Source organism: Lampris incognitus, chromosome 1 (genome assembly GCF_029633865.1).
Source record: "Lampris incognitus isolate fLamInc1 chromosome 1, fLamInc1.hap2, whole genome shotgun sequence".
Classification (NCBI taxonomy): domain Eukaryota; kingdom Metazoa; phylum Chordata; class Actinopteri; order Lampriformes; family Lampridae; genus Lampris; species Lampris incognitus.
Window position 1 is genome coordinate 149,808,749 of NC_079211.1, and position 17,662 is coordinate 149,826,410.

Below are 17,662 nucleotides of genomic sequence, written 5' to 3' on the forward strand. Positions count from 1 at the left end.
GTGTGTGTGGTGTGTGTGTGTTGTATGTGTGGTGTGTGTGTGTGTTATAGGTGGTGTGTGTGTGGTGTGTGTGTGTTGTATGTGTGGTGTGTGTGTGGTGTGTGTGTGTGTTATAGGTGGTGTACACTCTGTGATGTATGTAGTGCAGCATGTAAAGCAATATTCTTGGGCTGCTACACACATCGTGAGAGTGGCCCCAACACGGTGGGGTAACACTGAGAGGGGCCCCAACACGGTGGGGTAAGACTGAGAGGGGCCCCAACACTGTGGGGTAACACTGAGAGGGGCCCCAACACTGTGGGGTAAGACTGAGAGGGGCCCCAACGCGGTGGGGTAAGACTGTTCTTTGCCAGGATGGCGTAAGCTTTGCTTAAGCGACTGTTTGAGTCCTCGCCGTCCTTTCGCCCGTCTCACTTCTGCACACGACGACGAGCGAGCCCCGCGGCACCGCCCGAGCACCACCACCACCACCACCACCACCACCCTGCTGCCTTCACGCTGCTTTTGTTGACTGTCCTGCATTACACATCCACTCCACAGGTGTCGACATATAGACACGTGTGTGTACCCCCCCCCCCCCCCCAGAGAGCGGAGGACGTGTGTTGGCTGTGTTGTGCGGATCTGCCACTGGTTGCAATGAAATGGGTGTTTGTGCGCACGTGCAGTGTGTTGAGTCGGTCGGAGTGTGTGTCCGTGGTGCGTTTGTTGCTGTGCAGTACCCCTCCACCCCTTCCAAAGAGTACAGGGTTGTGTGTGTGTGTGTGTGTGTGTGTGTGGTTATTTTTGTACCTCAGAACACTGTCAGTAACCGTTTCGTTTGTTTTGTTTGTTTTTTAATTGACTTAATTTGGGAACAGGGCGAATGGAGCGACCCGCGGACGGGGCGGTGTAAAACGGGGCGGTGTAAAACGGGGCGGCGTAAAACGGGGCGGTGTAAAACGGGGCGGTGTAAAACGGGGCGGTGTAAAACAACAGCCCTCCACTTCCTCTGGCATGCGTTAAGTTAAAGAGAGACCCTTTGTAAATACTGTTTTATAATAAGTGTCTTAATGAGTTTTGGAGATGGAGCAGGTTATTAATAAAGCTGAGATATATTTCTCTATGGCTGCTGCTGCCGCGTGTCCTCTCTGCCGTGTGTGCGAGGCCCAGGCCGAGGCCGAGGCCCAGGGCCAGGGCCCGTTCTCAGGCTCCCGAGTGTTGTGTTCTGTCATCGCTTTATAAAAGTGTCCGAGGCGAAGGAGAAAGTCGGTACGTCGTCTCTGTGTGACGGAGGGACGTCGTCGGCATACACGGCGTCACGCGTCTGCAGCATAACGGAGTTATGCAACGACCAAGGTGCATCATGGTCGACCAAGGTGCATCATGGTCGACCAAGGTGCATCATGGTCGACCAAGGTGCATCATGGTCGACCAAGGTGCATCATGGTCTTCCTCTTTTATTAGCTAGAGCGTAGCAGCATTACACAACGACTGCGCTGAGCGGGCCCCAAAACACACGAGCGACCCTCTGCTCCGTCTTCTGCCAAGGGCGCGCACACATGTACACAACGCACACAACCGACAGACATCCAGGGTCAGAGGTCAAACATAACATACATATTGCTGCAAATAAAAACCTTTGCTTCGGTGTGTCTCCCCCCCTACACTACACTACACCCCTCCCCGTACGTTTACAGTCCAACAACAACTGGGTTCTCGCTGATTTAACCTATCGGGCGGCTTCACCTGCCGCTGGACACCACCCTCTGCAGCTGAGGACGGAGCAGCATCGCTGCATCCTCGCTGCACAACCCTCCCGGTGGATTCTGGAGCGTCTACAGGCGTCGCTACACATGCATGTGGCACATGTGGAACAACCCTCAGATCATCATCAGACTCATCTGACACATTACAGGTCTCCATCTCAGTATTGATCACTTGATTGACAGGTCTCTTGTACACCTTTCCGTACACTTTCACCAGATGTGTGACAGCACCAAGTGCCTTTCCAGTGCACCCATTTAACACCCCCCCCCCTGCCCTGTGGTTTCTAACCAACACCTTCTGTCTTGGTAGGAAGTGTCTGACTTGTGCCAACTTATCTGCTAGCTTGGCCTGTTGGCTGTCCTGTTTCTGTTGCATGGACTCTGGGAAGTTAGGTTTGGGGAGAGACCACCTGGTTTTGGACTGACGTCTGAGAAACAAGTCTGCAGGTGTGTTCCCTGTAGTAGACTGTGGTGTCCTCCTATAACAGAATAGGAGATTGTGTATGCAGTGCTGCTACGTCATGTTGCCACTCTTTCCCTTTCCAGGAGCTGTTTTCAGCTTCTGCACCAAACGCTCTGCAGCCCCATCACAAGCTGGGTGGGGAGGGGAACTCTTGATGTGTTTCACCCCATTGTGTTTCAGCAAGGTTTCAAACTCGGCAGATACCAACTGTGGTCCACTATCAGACACAAGGTCGTCTGGAAGACCCCAAGTGGCAAAGCATCCCCTCAAAACGTCTATGGTCTTTTCAGATGTAGTGCTACTCATCGAAGCTGCTTCTGGCCAACGTGACTAGCTAGCAGTGACCACCAGGAAGGTGACCTTTCCCTTCTGAGCATAATCTGTGTGTATCCTCTGCCAAGGACGGGTAGGCCAGCTCCAGTTGTGGACAGGAGCTGTGGCAGGTCGGCGTCTGTTTAACTGGCATGTCTGACAACTGTTTACCAGTGACTCTATGTCAGAATCAAGGTTGGGCTACCAAAAGTGACTACGGGCTACTGCCTCCATCTTCACCATTCCCTGGTGGTGTTCATGCAGCTCACGTAACATGCGTGGTCTCAACACCTCTGGGATGACGAGTCAGTTCAGTGTTTAGCACACCACGCCATCGAGCCCTTGTAATACTTCATCCACAGTGCGCTGGAAAATAGCGGCCGCGCTAGCGCCCCCATATGGCAAGCGGTTGCATACATAGAGAGCTGTGTGTGTGTGTGTAGATGGTGAGAAACGAGCTGAGCGTAGGCCTGCGTCCAGTCAAGCTTAGTGAAATGCTCGGCGCCCGCTAACGTGCAGAGTAAATCCTGCGGTTTTGGAAGTGGGTCCTGATCTACGTCAAGCCCCTGACTTGCCGTCACCTTCCGATCTCCAAAAACCCTCGCTGATCCGTCTTTGTTGGGAATGCACACCGGCGGCGCAGCCCGTTCACTGCGCTGCGCAGGACGGACCGTTCCCTGCGGTTCGAGCTCGCTTCCCTTTCTGTCCACGGCTTCCCGCAGGGCACAAGACCCCGGCCTCGCTCTGCCACCCTCTGCTACAGCACCCGGTGGTGCAACGCGTCGAGCATCTGCAGGATAACGGAGTTATGCAACGACCAAGGTGCATCATGGTCGACCAAGGTGCATCATGGTCTTCCTCTTTCATTAGCTAGAGCGTAGCAACATTACACAACGACTGCGCTGAGCGGGCCCCAAAACACACGAGCGACCCTCTGCTCCGTCTTCTGCCAAGGGCGCGCACACATTTACACAACACACACAACCGACAGACATCCAGGGTCAGAGGTCAAACATAAAATACGTATTGCTGCAAATACAAACATTTGCTTTGGTGTGTCTCTCCCTACACTACACACTAAAAGCAGCTGCTGCGTAGCTCAGCCGCACCACTCACACCAAGACAACACAACAGCTGAGCACAACACAATACAATTATCAATATCATCATATATATATATATATTAATATATATTAAACGTTATATGATGTGTACGTGTACAAGGTGTGTGTGTGTGTGTGAATTGTAAAGCGCTTCGAGCGGCTGTTGCAGCTAGAAAAGCGCTATATAAAATACAACTTGATTGATAATATCTGATATATAGAATAAAATATGTAACAATGTATATATATATAATATATAATGTATGAAAAGCGCTATATAAAATACAAATTGATTGATAATATCTAATATATAGAATAAAATATATAACAATGTATATATATAATATATAATGTATGAAAAGCGCTATATAAAATACAACTTGATTGATAATATCTAATATATAGAATAAAATATATAACAATGTATATATATATAATATATAATGTATGAAAAGCGCTATATAAAATACAACTTGATTGATCATATCTAATATATAGAATATATACAATAAAATATATAACAATGTATATAATATATAATGTATGAAAAGCGCTATATAAATAAAATGCATTTTATATATATATATATATATATATATATATATATACATACACACACACACACACACACGTGTGTGTGTGTGTGTGTGTGTACATGCCGAAACCTGATGACATAATAGTGACTTAATTTCGAATGAATTCAGCCCCTTTCAGTAACGGAACCATGGCAGGTTTTGTTGTGAGTCATGAGTAGTTTTGAGTCACCGGTAGTTTGAGCTGTTATGAGTTGTTATGAAGCTCAATGTAGTGTAACGTGCACGGACAAGCAGCTCGGCCCCGTTAGTCGACTGGTCCACGTGGTCGCCCGCGGTGCAGGAGACTGGGGTTTGCGTCCCGGCCGTGGTGGCGGTTCCAGGACTGCCCCCTTATTCGGGGCAGTAGCGTCCTCCTGGTGGTGCTTTCTAACCCACATTAGACAGCCAGCACGAGGGTCAGGACCTGGCCTTCCAGCCCCAGATCTAACGCAGACTCCTGCTGGTATAGCAAAGGAGTAAAACACAAACAACACAGATATACATCGAGGGACTTCTACAGAAACAGTCAACGTATAGACACGTGTCTGCTTAAGTACTGCACACGAAGCCAGAATTACACAAACTGTACTAAAATATATCCAGTTTAACCTACATCCTGCTGAGGCCGGAAGTACTGCACACGAAGCCAGAATTACACAAACTGTACTCAGTATATATTCAGTTTAACCTACGTGCTGCTGAGGCCGGAAGTACTGCACACGAAGCCAGAATTACACAAACTGTACTCAGTATATATTCAGTTTAACCTACATCCTGCTGAGGCCGGAAGTACTGCACACGAAGCCAGAATTACACAAACTGTACTCAGTATATATTCAGTTTAACCTACGTGCTGCTGAGGCCGGAAGTACTGCACACGAAGCCAGAATTACACAAACTGTACTCAGTATATATTCAGTTTAACCTACATCCTGCTGAGGCCGGAAGTACTGCACACGAAGCCAGAATTACACAAACTGTACTCAGTATATATTCAGTTTAACCTACATCCTGCTGAGGCCGGAAGTACTGCACACGAAGCCAGAATTACACAAACTGTACTCAGTATATATTCAGTTTAACCTACATGCTGCTGAGGCCGGAAGTACTGCACATGAAGCCAGAATTACACAAACTGTACTCAGTATATATTCAGTTTAACCTACATCCTGCTGAGGCCGGAAGTACTGCACATGAAGCCAGAATTACACAAACTGTACTCAGTATATATTCAGTTTAACCTACATGCTGCTGAGGCCGGAAGTACTGCACATGAAGCCAGAATTACACAAACTGTACTCAGTATATATTCAGTTTAACCTACATCCTGCTGAGGCCGGAAGTACTGCACATGAAGCCAGAATTGCACAAACTGTACTCAGTATATATTCAGTTTAACCTACATGCTGCTGAAGCCGGAAGTACTGCACATGAAGCCAGAATTACACAAACTGTACTCAATATATATTCAGTTTAACCTACATGCTGCTGAGGCCGGAAGTACTGCACATGGTGTACAGTATGAGCACCTATCAGCCAGTGTACAGCATTAATCTGACACAAACATCCATCAACGACCAACACCCTCCAGGTCTGACAGATAACCCGGGGCCAACAATAAAGCAGCACCTGCAAGCAACGCCCGCGATGGGCCACACCCGAGGATCCCGACGGATGACGCGACGCCGCGTCATTTCCTTGCAACTGGAAAATGCGGTTTTACTTCCTGTTTCCGGTTCATGCTACCGCGATAACAGCAACAATCGCGTTAAACCGGCTGCCAGCAGGGCAGAACACTCAACCCTGTGACGTGGGCGCGCAAGGAGACCACATTCCAGGTCGCTGCGTCATGGTGCCGGGTGCATAGTAAGCAGCGCGCTCCTGCAGGATCCCGGATGACGGAAGACCCGTTAATGAGCACTCTTCAGTGACTCTCCGAACCCCAGCTGCGTCCTAACACTCACCACGGGCACCTTAACACGTGGACTGACACCCACATCTTCACCTAAACCCTAAACAAGCTCATGACGAGGCCCAGTTAGGCCACATTAATGCCCCGTTCACACTGGCCACGGAAGCGTTTTTTGGTAAGCGGCATAAATCGTCGGGACGCGGGACGCGGGACGCCCCGCCCCCCCCACGTGCCACGACACATGGCATGTGGGCGTCTGCCTGCAGCATGTGGGACAATGTGGTCACCAGCCCTGCTCCTGCTGAGCTGCCGTCCTCCTGGTTTTCACTCCAGCCCTAATTTAACACATCTGATTTAATTGATCAAGGTGTTGGTAATTAGAGAAGGATGCTGAATGTGGAGCTGCCGGGGAAGAGGGGAAGAGGAAGGCCAAAGAGGAGGTTTATGGATGTGGTGAGGGAGGACATGCAGGTGGCTGGTGTGACAGAGGAAGACGCAGAGGACAGGAAGAGATGGAAACGGATGATCCGCTGTGGCGCCCCCTAACGGGAACAGCTGAAGGTGGTAGTAGTTGGTAAACAGGTAATCAGTAGAGTCAGGTGTGTTAAATTAGCATTGGAGCAGGGTTGGTGACAACTGATTTAAGGCAATGTGGTCCCCAGTCAAGTCATCCATCCATCCATTATCCAAGCTGCTCCTCCCAACTGGGGTTGCAGGATGCTGGAGCCTATCCCAGAGGTCATGGGGCAGCAGGTGGGGAGACACCCTGGAACGGCCGCCAGGCCATCACAGGGCCGACACACACACACACCTAGGGACAATGTAGTACGGCGATCCACCTGACCTACGTGTCTTTGGACTGTGGGAGGAAACCGGAGCCCCCGGAGGAAACCCGGCCCTCGGACCCTCACACCAGATAAGGAACAACTCCCTACATAACAGGGAGAACAAATAGGAAGAAACCTCAGGGAGAGCAGCAGAGGAGGGTGCGAGCTGTCGTCGTACCGAGGAAACGACCTTCTTGCATGGGAACTTATGGAACACGAACGGCTCTCGTCCTCGCCATCTCACCAGCCGGCGGTTTAGAAAGGTTCGTCTGTGCTATCTGGCTCGTTAATCTTACTGCGGACTCCAGCAGCGATGTGGACGGTGTCAGGAAACTAAGAAGTGCGGTGGCTTTGCTGCTGGTAATCCCGGTGTAGCGGGCCAGATTACCCCCCCCCCGCCAAACTATACCCGGGTGTAGTCTGGCCTAGCCCAAAATATACCCAGGGGGATTAAATAGCCCAGGTTGGTTTATACATTTTGGGCTAGGCCAGACCCCTCGAGTCCAGATTATACCCCCCCCCCCGCCGCCGCAGTTACATGCAACCAAACCCTGGTCCAGACATTCAATGTATTGAAACACCGGCTGATTTTAAACCCAGTCTGGTGTTGGAGTGATGTGGGCTCAGTGGACTGATGCTGACATCTTGGTGGTCTCTGGGCGACAGCGGCTCAGCAGTTGGTCCATCCTCAGCTCCTGGCAAACATGTTGAGGTGTCCTTGAGCAAGACATGTAACCCATAACTGGCCCAAATGAGCTGGTTATTACCCCGCATGATTAACACCCTTGTGTGTGTGTGGGTGTGTGTGTGTTTATTTGCATTCTGAATCATTTCTCAAGAAGTCAACTTTAGATTGTGACGTATGAGTCAGTGGTCAAGTGCACTGCACAGGAAAAGGTCGGGTGGTGTTGCCATTTGCATAAAATCAAAGTTTTGCGTAAGCGTGGTCCTTTCCTAGGCCATTCCTCTGCTACTAGAGTTCCTGTGGAGGTCTCCAAGGGGCCGCAGTGTAACTGGCTGCTTTCTTTCGGCCCCCCATGGGCGCCTATAGATGCTTTTCACTTCCCTTCTCCAAACTCCAGTACAGTGAGGTCATCCTGACTGGTGATCTGAGTGGGGACTGGCTGAACCCGCTGTCTGGTGATTCCAACTCATACTGTGATTCTATGAACCTGACCCGACCTCTACTACCACTACCACCACGACTACTACTACTACCACTACTACTACTACTACTACCACTACTACTACTACGACTACTATCACCACTACCACTACTACTACTATCACCACTACCACTACTACTACTACTACTACTACCACTACTACTACCACTACCACTACTATTACTACTACTACTACTACCACTACCACCACTACCACTACCACTACTACTATCACCACTACCACTACTACTACTACTACCACTACCACCACTACTACTACTACTACTATCACCACTACCACTACTACTACTACTACTACCACTACTACTACTACTACTACTACTACTACTATCACCACTACCACTATTACTACTACTACCACTACTACTACCACTACTATTACTACTACTACCACTACCACTACTACTATCACCACTACCACTACTACTACTACTACCACTACCACCACTACCACTACTACTACTACTACTACTATCACCACTACCACTACTACTACTACTACTACTACTATCACCACTACCACTACTACTACTACTACTACTACCACTACTACTATCACCACTACCACTACTACTACCACCACTACCACTACTACCACTACTATTACTACTACTACCACTACTACTTCTGCACTCCCTGTTACTTTGGACAGTTGACTCCAAGTATTTAAACTCATACGCCTTCATCACCTCTACTCCTTGCATCTTCACGATTCCACTGTCCTCTCTCTCATTCACGCATAGGTATTCCATCTTGATCCTCCTGACTTCCATTCCTCTTCTCTCCAGTGCATACCTCCACCTCTCCAGGCTCTCCTCCACCTGCACCCTACTCTCACTACAGATCAAAATGTCATCCGCAAACATCATCGTCCACGGAGACTCCTGCCTGATCTCGTCCGTCAACCTGTCCATCACCATTGCAAACAAGAAAGGGCTCAGAGCCGATCCTTGATGTAATCCCACCTCCACCTGTAACCCACCTGTCACTCCAACCGCACCGCATGCGCCCTGAGGCGTGGAGGAGCTGATATGCTTAAGCGCGGGGACGCGCTTCCCAAAGGAGCGTGCATGGATAAGGAGACACGCTGGCCGCTGGCTGGCGGGTCTGACCCTTCAGTCGCGCGGTTAGCGATGTCTCCTGCGGTGCGGGCGATACGGGTTCGCCTCCCGGTCGCGGCAGTTTCTGTGGTTGCGTTGTCCCCCGAATTGGCTACAATGTAATAAAATGTCAAGTTCATTCAGCGACTGTAGCAGCTGAATTAACTTAACAGCAGGTGAGAAGGGGGAGGATAAAACAAACCTATGCTTCATCCTTTTCGAACATGTCACAAATAATCTGATGCATATGGTGATTTGTTCGCTGAGTTTAATGTGTGGATTTGTCGATCACGTCAGATTACTGGCAATGAAGTATCTGTATGTTATATCCTGCTTGTTTACATGCTCGAAATAAATCATCATTCATTCATTCATTCCTAATGACGGAAATCTACAGAGGTCAGCAGGTAAACCGTTGTTTATGATGTGAGGAAGTAAGAAGTTGCCTGAAGCAGGAAAATGAGGAAATCTGAGATTCAGCCGCTGTTGCTCAACATATACAAGAGAGTCTGGTGGAATTTTTGCAGAGCGAGGGGCCCGCTAGCAAAGCCGCTGGCTGACATCAGACCTGACGTGTTGGGAAACGCTGCAATGCAACACAACAGCAGAATCTTGCGTGTGCTGTGTGTGTTTGTGACATACTGGGCACAGAACCTGGAGTACCTACGATAACAAACATCCTCAGAATCACTTTCATTATGCCTCATTTCTAATGAAAAATGTGTGCATGTTTTTTACACTTGAGCCACGCTGAGGCTTTTTCTGGTTTAGTTGATGCCAATAAACAAATAAAACACGTCGATCCTCGACGCATGACTTATATTTCATGCCAAAACAAAAGCTGACTACATTTGAAAAGAGAAAGCGATCAAACCTCTTCAAGAATTAATTTTAAAAAAAAGAAATCAACAGCTAGTCATATAACTTTTTTATTATTATTGGCAAACATGCAAATATGCAGACATCATAGAGACATGGCCTCAACAAGCTTATAAAAACCGGTAAGAACTTCACAAAAGGATAAAATAAAAATAAATAACATTGGGGTAATGCACTGCGTTAATTATAAAACTATAAGAAAGAACTCGTCTAATAAACTATCATATTGTTCCTCTTTAAATAATTCATCGTACATTTTCACTGTGTTATTGCTTTTTATCATTTATGGGTTTCAGAGTCTCCACACACCATAACGAATTCGGGGGACAACGCAACCACAGGAACTGCCGCGGCCGGGACGCGAACCCGTCTCGCCCGCACCGCAGGAGACGTCGCTACTCGCTAGACTAAGGGATCAGACCCGCCAGCCAGCGGCCAGCGTGTCTACTTATCCATGCACGTTACAATACCCTTTAAATTCACCTAAGAATAAAAAAAATGGGGGTGACTTTTGTTACTCTGCATTTATTTATGTGAAATTTACTGTGCACGATGAGCAAAAACTAAACATAATGTAACCGGTTATTATTTTGTTGCCCGGTGCGGGATTCGATACGAGGTGTACTGCACCCCTGCGCCCTCGCGCCTTGTCATTCCGCGCTCCGAAGAGACTTCTGAGGATCTGCACACTTCCGGATCCCACCGCTGCCGCCAATATAACCGGTTATTTTCTTGCCCGGTGCGGGATTCGATACGGTGTGTACTGCACCACAAGGCTACATCACTAACCGCTCGGCTAAAGGGTCAGACTCGTTAGCTAGGGGCTAACGTGTGTTATTAGTAGTTTACAATAACATTAAATTTGAATGTAAAGAAGTCACTACATATTTTGAACACGATAAAAAAATAGCTAGTCATATGACGTATTTAGAGGTGTACTACGTCATATGACCTATATGACGTAGTACAGGTATATGGCGTGATATAATGTGTTTATACAGGTATGGCGATCAGCTCCGACAGACAGACTTCTGGGGCTCCGCTCACTGTTCTGAACCAGATTAGAAAGTGTTTTTTTGGCGAGTACAACACATTTGGTGTGTGCCTGTAACCACGCCGCATGGTAAAAACAGAGAGGGACCCGCAGAGAGACCCGCAGAGAGACCCGCAGTACACTTGTCGGACACCCTGCTACCGGAAGCCGCCATGTTCCCGGTGTACGGGCCTGGGAAAATGGCGACGCAGAGGATTCAGGTAGCTTCGTGAAAAGGCTTTCCTTCCTGATAAATAACCGGGCCGATAGCCTCGACAAACTGGTCGGTGCCAACACCATTATAATGGGAGGCTTGGGGCAAAACCCCCCCCAAAAAACAGTTGACTTCGTGTCTGCGGAAGTGAAAAATATGAAGAAAAAACAAATACAGGGCAGACTGACCGCCATCGTGCCCGACGTGATGACGTCACATGCTTAGGAGACGAACGGATATAGAGTTGTCAAAGCTGATCTCTCGGGTTCCGCATGTACCCGTGAAAACGTTATTGGAGAACAACTGTCGACGCCAGACACACGAGTAAAAAGTTTAAGCTGCCGGCTTTGGAAAAGGTGTGATGACTTTCTTTTGAGACGAGCTGCGAATGACTCTGGTAAACATCCAGCAATTGAGCTAAGCTAAGCTAGGCTAACCGGTTATTTTGTTGCCCGGTGCGGGATTCGATACGGGGTGTACTGCACCACAAGACGACGTCACTAACCGCTCGGCTAAAGGGCCAGACCCGCTAGCTAGGGGCTAACGTGTCTTATTAGTAGTTTACAGTCGTCACCCTCCCCGGAAGTGCGCCCTCGCGCTTTGTTCTTCCCGCGCTCCAAAGAGACTTCTGAGGATCTGCACACTTCCGGATCCCACCGCTGCCACCAATGTAAGCGGTTATTTTCTTGCCCGGTGCGGGATTCGATACGGGTGTACTGCACCACAGGGCGACGTCACTAACCGCTCGGCTAAAGGGTCAGACCTAACGGGTCTTATTAGTAGTTTACACTAGGCTAACCTCACCTCGGTGTGTCTTCACACTGCGCGCACACATGAAGAAGGCCGCACCACCCCTGGATGAGATTTTCCAAAGGAATATACAGAAGAGTGAAATAGTGCACATGTACATGCATGTCTCTTATTACAGAGGGCATTGTCCGCACCACGAAAGGCAGTGTGTTATGCGAGTGCTGCAGTTGAACAGGTGGTCTGCAGCCACGTGTGCACGAGTACCGTATTTCATCATCAGAGTTTGTAACTATTGCAAAACTGTAAATAGTGCTTTTCCCCACTTCCTGTTGTGCGGGGAATTCCTCATGCCCTCCAAAAATGTGTATATATATTGCAGATAACCACATGAAGCCAGAACACGATTGTCACTAAAGGAGTACTTAACAGCAGTGACTGAGAAATACAGAACAACTCAATCTATCTTCTGACAGCAAACTCCCACAGGTTAGTAAGTTTACTTCTCTGCACTTACAATTAGTATTTGAGCATTTGTTCTGAAATACTACTGGTAAAGGATGCACTGATGATAATAATAATAATGATAATAAATGCTAAAGACATATTCGACGGTTCTCCTGATTTGCCAGGCCATTCTACTGCCCAACCTGCTTCGTAGAGTTGGAGGCTTCATTGGCTATGTTTATATTGTACCTTCCTTTTTTATACTGTATCACATGTGTGTGTTCATAGTTACATAGTCATCTGCATCGGATGCTTTTCAGCATGCTGCTGAAAGAGTGTCATAGATGAAATTGACCAAACCTGAAAGATGTCTTGAGTCATTTCAGCAGCAAACAAAGGAGACGTTGATGAAATGTGTTTCCTAAAAGGTGTACACATGAATAGATAGAAAGTTAAACCAGAAAGCAGGCTAATCGTGAAATAAATCTATGTGTGTATGTCTTTCTGTTGGCAGATCTTTCCCCACTCAGAAAAAAAGATGGAATTTGAATCTCAGTGCAGCCTGATGACTGTGAGTATTGTGCAAGAAACAAGCCAACTTGAACATCAAATCAAATGTTAAACGTCACACTTTTTGCTTATTTTCTCATGTACGTTTTATTTATTTCTTAATTGTCTTTCTGTTTTTTTTTTCTGGGTTTTTTTGCTTTTCAGAGCACCTCCATGAGCGAGAGGTGGACATCGAGGATGCCTCAGGGGCTGGACTTGGAGATCTCCCAGCATCCTCTGACGATGAAGAGCGTGGTGAATCTCATCATCGCCATGGAGAGGTTAAAGGACACCACCAAGTCAGAATCGCCAATGAGTTCCGAGTTCAGAGACGAGGATCTGCTCAACATCATGCTGGAGAGCGCGGTGGAAGGTAAGCGAGATACTAGACGCTCACACACACGAATCTGTGCATGGATTCAAATAGACGCACAGATGGAGGAAGGCTGTAAAGGGACCTAGAATCTTGTATAGGCAGTATTGTTTTCTTCAAAACAGAATTTTAATCAGGTTCTTTAAATATGGTTTCTGGGAAATGAATTACCACTTGACAAAGGAGTGGACAAATCAGTATCTCAGTCCACTTGCAAGCTACAAAGGGGTTGTCATTGTCTGTGGCCCAATACGAGCCACCTGAGACCATAACTTACTGAAACAGCCAGGAATTGGTATCTTATGTGCTTATTATATGGTGTGATCATCTGGTGCTTACCAAAGCAAATGTACCCAACGGGGCTGTCGTCATCATAGATGCTGTATCTGGTGGTTGGTGGTTGTGTTACAACATAGATTTTCCCTGTAAAAAATAGAGGCCCAAATAACGTTCCTTTTAATATGTGCCCCCCCCTCTCTCCTGCCCCCTCCCTAGAGGAATTTGTGTTTGAGGTGACTGCAGCACCGCCAGCTGAGAGACAAGGCAAATTTAACAAGACGGGGGAACACGAGTACAGTATCACTGATACCCAGAAGAGGAATTGGGTGCTTGTTAAAGACGCCATGGAGCTCCATGCCCTGATGCTGCAAGGAGGCAGCAGCCATCGCAAAGGTAACATCAGATGACATAGATTGCTCAACATCATGCATCGTGTACTGCATCCCCATTGTCAGTCAGCTACCGGTCAGGAAAAATCAATCTGTGACACAAGGTTAATGGTACAATCCTTGATCTAAATCTAAACCAAAATGTCACCAAAATATAAAACACAGGATTCGAGCGGCTGTCGCCTCCCAGATCTCTTCATGCAAGGACTAACCCTAAACAACAACTAAATATAAGTTTCTAGTGTTTTCTGATGCTGTTTACATCACTAATAGTTGTTAAGATTGGTGTAAAACATGCCCATATTTTTAATTATGAGTGGTTGAGAAAAACACATGCTTAGCAATGACTAATCCAAATTCTTCAATCATCTATGTAAATATACTTGAATTTTCTATGGTCAAATAATTCTCTGATTAGGCCTTTATGATGTGGCAGTTTATTTGTTGAGTCAGTCTTTCTGGGCCTCCTTGTGACCCTTAAGGACTTTGCACACCAAGTCTAAATTTTTTGTCTGAAAATTTCCCATGTTAAAAAATGACTATAACATCACACTTTGTACATAAAGTTTACAGACCAACTCTGAACAAATCATCCGTCATAAATTTTTTGGAACAATTTAGATTTTCTGCAGTTGTTTTTTTATCATCTATTAATAAGCTCTCACAGTTTTCAGAGTTGTTAGACCATGATTTAAAAAAATGTAAAAAAAAGATTTTAAAAAAATGCATACAGAAAATTTGTACTTGTGCAAAAGTCTTTATTGTATAGTGGCAGAACAACCTGTATTGTCCTGTGTGTGAAATGGGCTGACCTGTTTTGTTGTTAGCCATATGCTATTTTACTAAATAAATCCTACAAAAATCAAAATTTTTCTTCATTCTCCCCACAGTGAATCTGAACATGTGCACCTATGTGAACACTGTGCCCAGTACTGATGCGAGACCTGTGATCTTGGGTATCAGGGGTACAGACCTCTACCTTTCATGCTCCGAGGAAAATGGGAGGCCAACCCTGCACCTGGAGGTAAGGGTAACACATTTCTGGAGACAACATGGCATCCTTTCATAGAGCTGATGTTGTTAAACTGTGGTAAAGAACAGTTTAGGCTCTGGGATTTATAGGAGCAGCAGTTGTGTTGATGAATCTGAGTGCTGATCACACCCACTGATTTTATAATTTACCTTGCTATTCAAAGGCAATACCAACCTTAGCTTGAGCACACTCTCAAGATGGTTTATGATAGCATGTGGTACACCTTGCCTTCATCAGAGCCCAAAAGGGCTGTTGTGTTTTTGATTTGCAGTTTTAGCATAGTTGGCAGGCACATATTTTCAATTACCGTTGGTTGGCAATAGCCTCTAATTTAATTGTTTTTATTTGCTATTATATATAACAATTAACAAAATACCAAACTTTAAACCACCAATTTTGTATTTATTGCCTGATAGTAGGTAGCGCTGTCAGGCAACAAATCAGCCCTCTCAAGAAAATTATACCCAAGGCCTCTATTAGTTAAGAGCCAGCCCTGGGTAATAAATTCTGTTAGTGTGATTACAGAAGTAACAGGCTTTTGCGTTTGGCTTCCTTTTTGCCACAGGAGGTGCAGGGCAAGGAGTGGTTGAGGAGTATCAGCAAGGGGACTGACATGGTGCGATTCCTCTTCTACAAACGGGACAGTGGGCTTGATATTAGCACCTTCATGTCGGCCCACTTCCCTGGCTGGTACATCAGCACGGCCCAGGAAGATGACAGGCGCGTAGACATGTGCCAACAGACGGCCGAACGCTACAGAAACTTCACCATCCAGCGCCAGAACTGAAGAGGGCTTGGTGATGATTTTTAGAGATAGGATTCCTAAAGGCAGGCCTGCTAGTGAGTGCTGAAGAAAATCAAAATGGCCACAAGGGTGGTCATTTTACTTCAAAGAGTAAATTATTCTCTATATTCTGGTTATTTTATTTTTTGTTTTTTGGTGATTATTTTGTTTTGATTTAAGTAAATTATGAACAAAAGTTATTTTCTAGAAAATGGGCTACAAGGTTATCAGCATAATACGAAGCATATTAATAAGGATCTCAATAATATAAATCCAAAGAAGCTGTTTTTTGCTATATTTGCTATATGTCTAATCAGTCAGTGTCCCATGTGTGTATTTGTAGCCCATGTGTCCATTACCTCTGTTAAATTGTGAACCCTGGCCCTTCATGCCAAGAGTTATGGGTATTTCTGTTCTAAAGGATTGACTGATGGGAGCGCTCTCATTTTGAGAGAACTTCTTCAGTTTTTATACTGTGTACGTACTGTATGTACTAAGTACAACGAGGCAAATAGAGTTCACCACAGGATGGTGGGATTGTAATGTCTATCAGGCAGGCACCCCCGTTTATTTATTGTACTAACTATGGCACTGTATTTAAAATTCCACAATGTTAAATTTATTTATTTATGTATGTATTTATTTGTTTATTATTTAACTTAGTGCTTATTTAATGAACTGTAATAAATGTGTAATAAAAGTTTGAACTGATCATTGAATCCTGAACTCTTCATACCATTTTACCATGCAGGGCTTTTCAAACAATTTTCTAACAGTCATCATTCATATCACTCTTGCAGCATCTTTCGCTTACCATCCATGCCTTGCAGCTGGATTCCTAAATTTTAACGGAAAAACATTTTAAGGTAGCATTTTAAGGTAGCATTTCCACATTCCATGGAAAGTGTTAAGATTGGATTTTGGAAGTTTGAGGTTTTTGATCATAACCAAATATTATATAATTATAATTATATATATATATATATATATATATATATATTTAAAATTTTTTAACCAAAAAATATGCATTTTTAATTTAATTAACACATTTCATATGATGAGGGAAGTATTTTTGCTCATAAGAACAATAAAAGTCTGAGATTTATGTGATATTTTTTAAGTGTTACCTTACATGAATGTGAGAAATGGTCAGAGTAGACACGAGAAAATGATTGTAATTTAACAAAAACAGCTAAAAATATACAAATTGTATATTTATTATTTAATTGTATTTTGCTTCATGCTAACCAGTACACTTGAATCAGTGGCTTCAGACACTGAAAACATTACTGACAGTTTTATTATGCCTCCTTGTCCCCTTTGAATGTTGTCGACTCAAACTTAACACTTTCTATGGAATGACCCAAATGCTAGCTAGATGGCAAGACTGTGTAACCTACTACGAAATGGCGAGGAAAGTATGAGCTGCTTTTGGTTACAGTCGATTTGAGGTTTGATGGCATCCTAGGGGAAACAGGTTAAAAACATACACAGCTAGCTAGCTAGCTATCTATATCTTACCTTTGCCATTATGAGGTACATCCCCCTGCTGTGAGCGTAGCACCGCGATTCTGTAGCCCAACCAGCTACAAAGAAGTGGTAAGCATCCAGACTTTTGTGTGCTTTTAGGTCAGCACCTGTGTGTGGGGACACTCCGTTGGTAACATAGTGGTACAGATCGTGTGGACTGAACTCGGGCGGACTGGACGGT

At 45.7% G+C, this 17,662-nt stretch overlaps 1 protein-coding gene across 1 annotated transcript; it reads left to right on the top strand.

Annotated features, from left to right (window-relative positions):
• The first annotated feature begins 12,521 nt into the window (after positions 1 to 12,521).
• Positions 12,522 to 16,656, top strand: LOC130108680 (interleukin-1 beta-like). Its single transcript, XM_056275545.1, has 6 exons — positions 12,522 to 12,586; positions 13,059 to 13,115; positions 13,259 to 13,466; positions 13,962 to 14,138; positions 15,025 to 15,158; positions 15,733 to 16,656. The coding sequence occupies exons 2-6, from the start codon at positions 13,083 to 13,085 to the stop codon at positions 15,952 to 15,954; spliced, it is 774 nt and encodes a 257-aa protein (XP_056131520.1). The 5' UTR covers positions 12,522 to 12,586; positions 13,059 to 13,082; the 3' UTR covers positions 15,955 to 16,656.
• Positions 16,657 to 17,662: the final 1,006 nt, after the last annotated feature.

Bases quoted from the DNA above. Each gene is read 5' to 3' on its own strand.
- LOC130108680 (XM_056275545.1), top strand. From the start codon at position 13,083: ATGGAATTTGAATCTCAGTGCAGCCTGATGACT. The intron at 13,467-13,961 runs GTAAGCGAGATA...CCCCCTCCCTAG, and splicing joins GCTGGAGAGCGCGGTGGAAG to AGGAATTTGTGTTTGAGGTG. The intron at 14,139-15,024 runs GTAACATCAGAT...TTCTCCCCACAG, and splicing joins AGGCAGCAGCCATCGCAAAG to TGAATCTGAACATGTGCACC.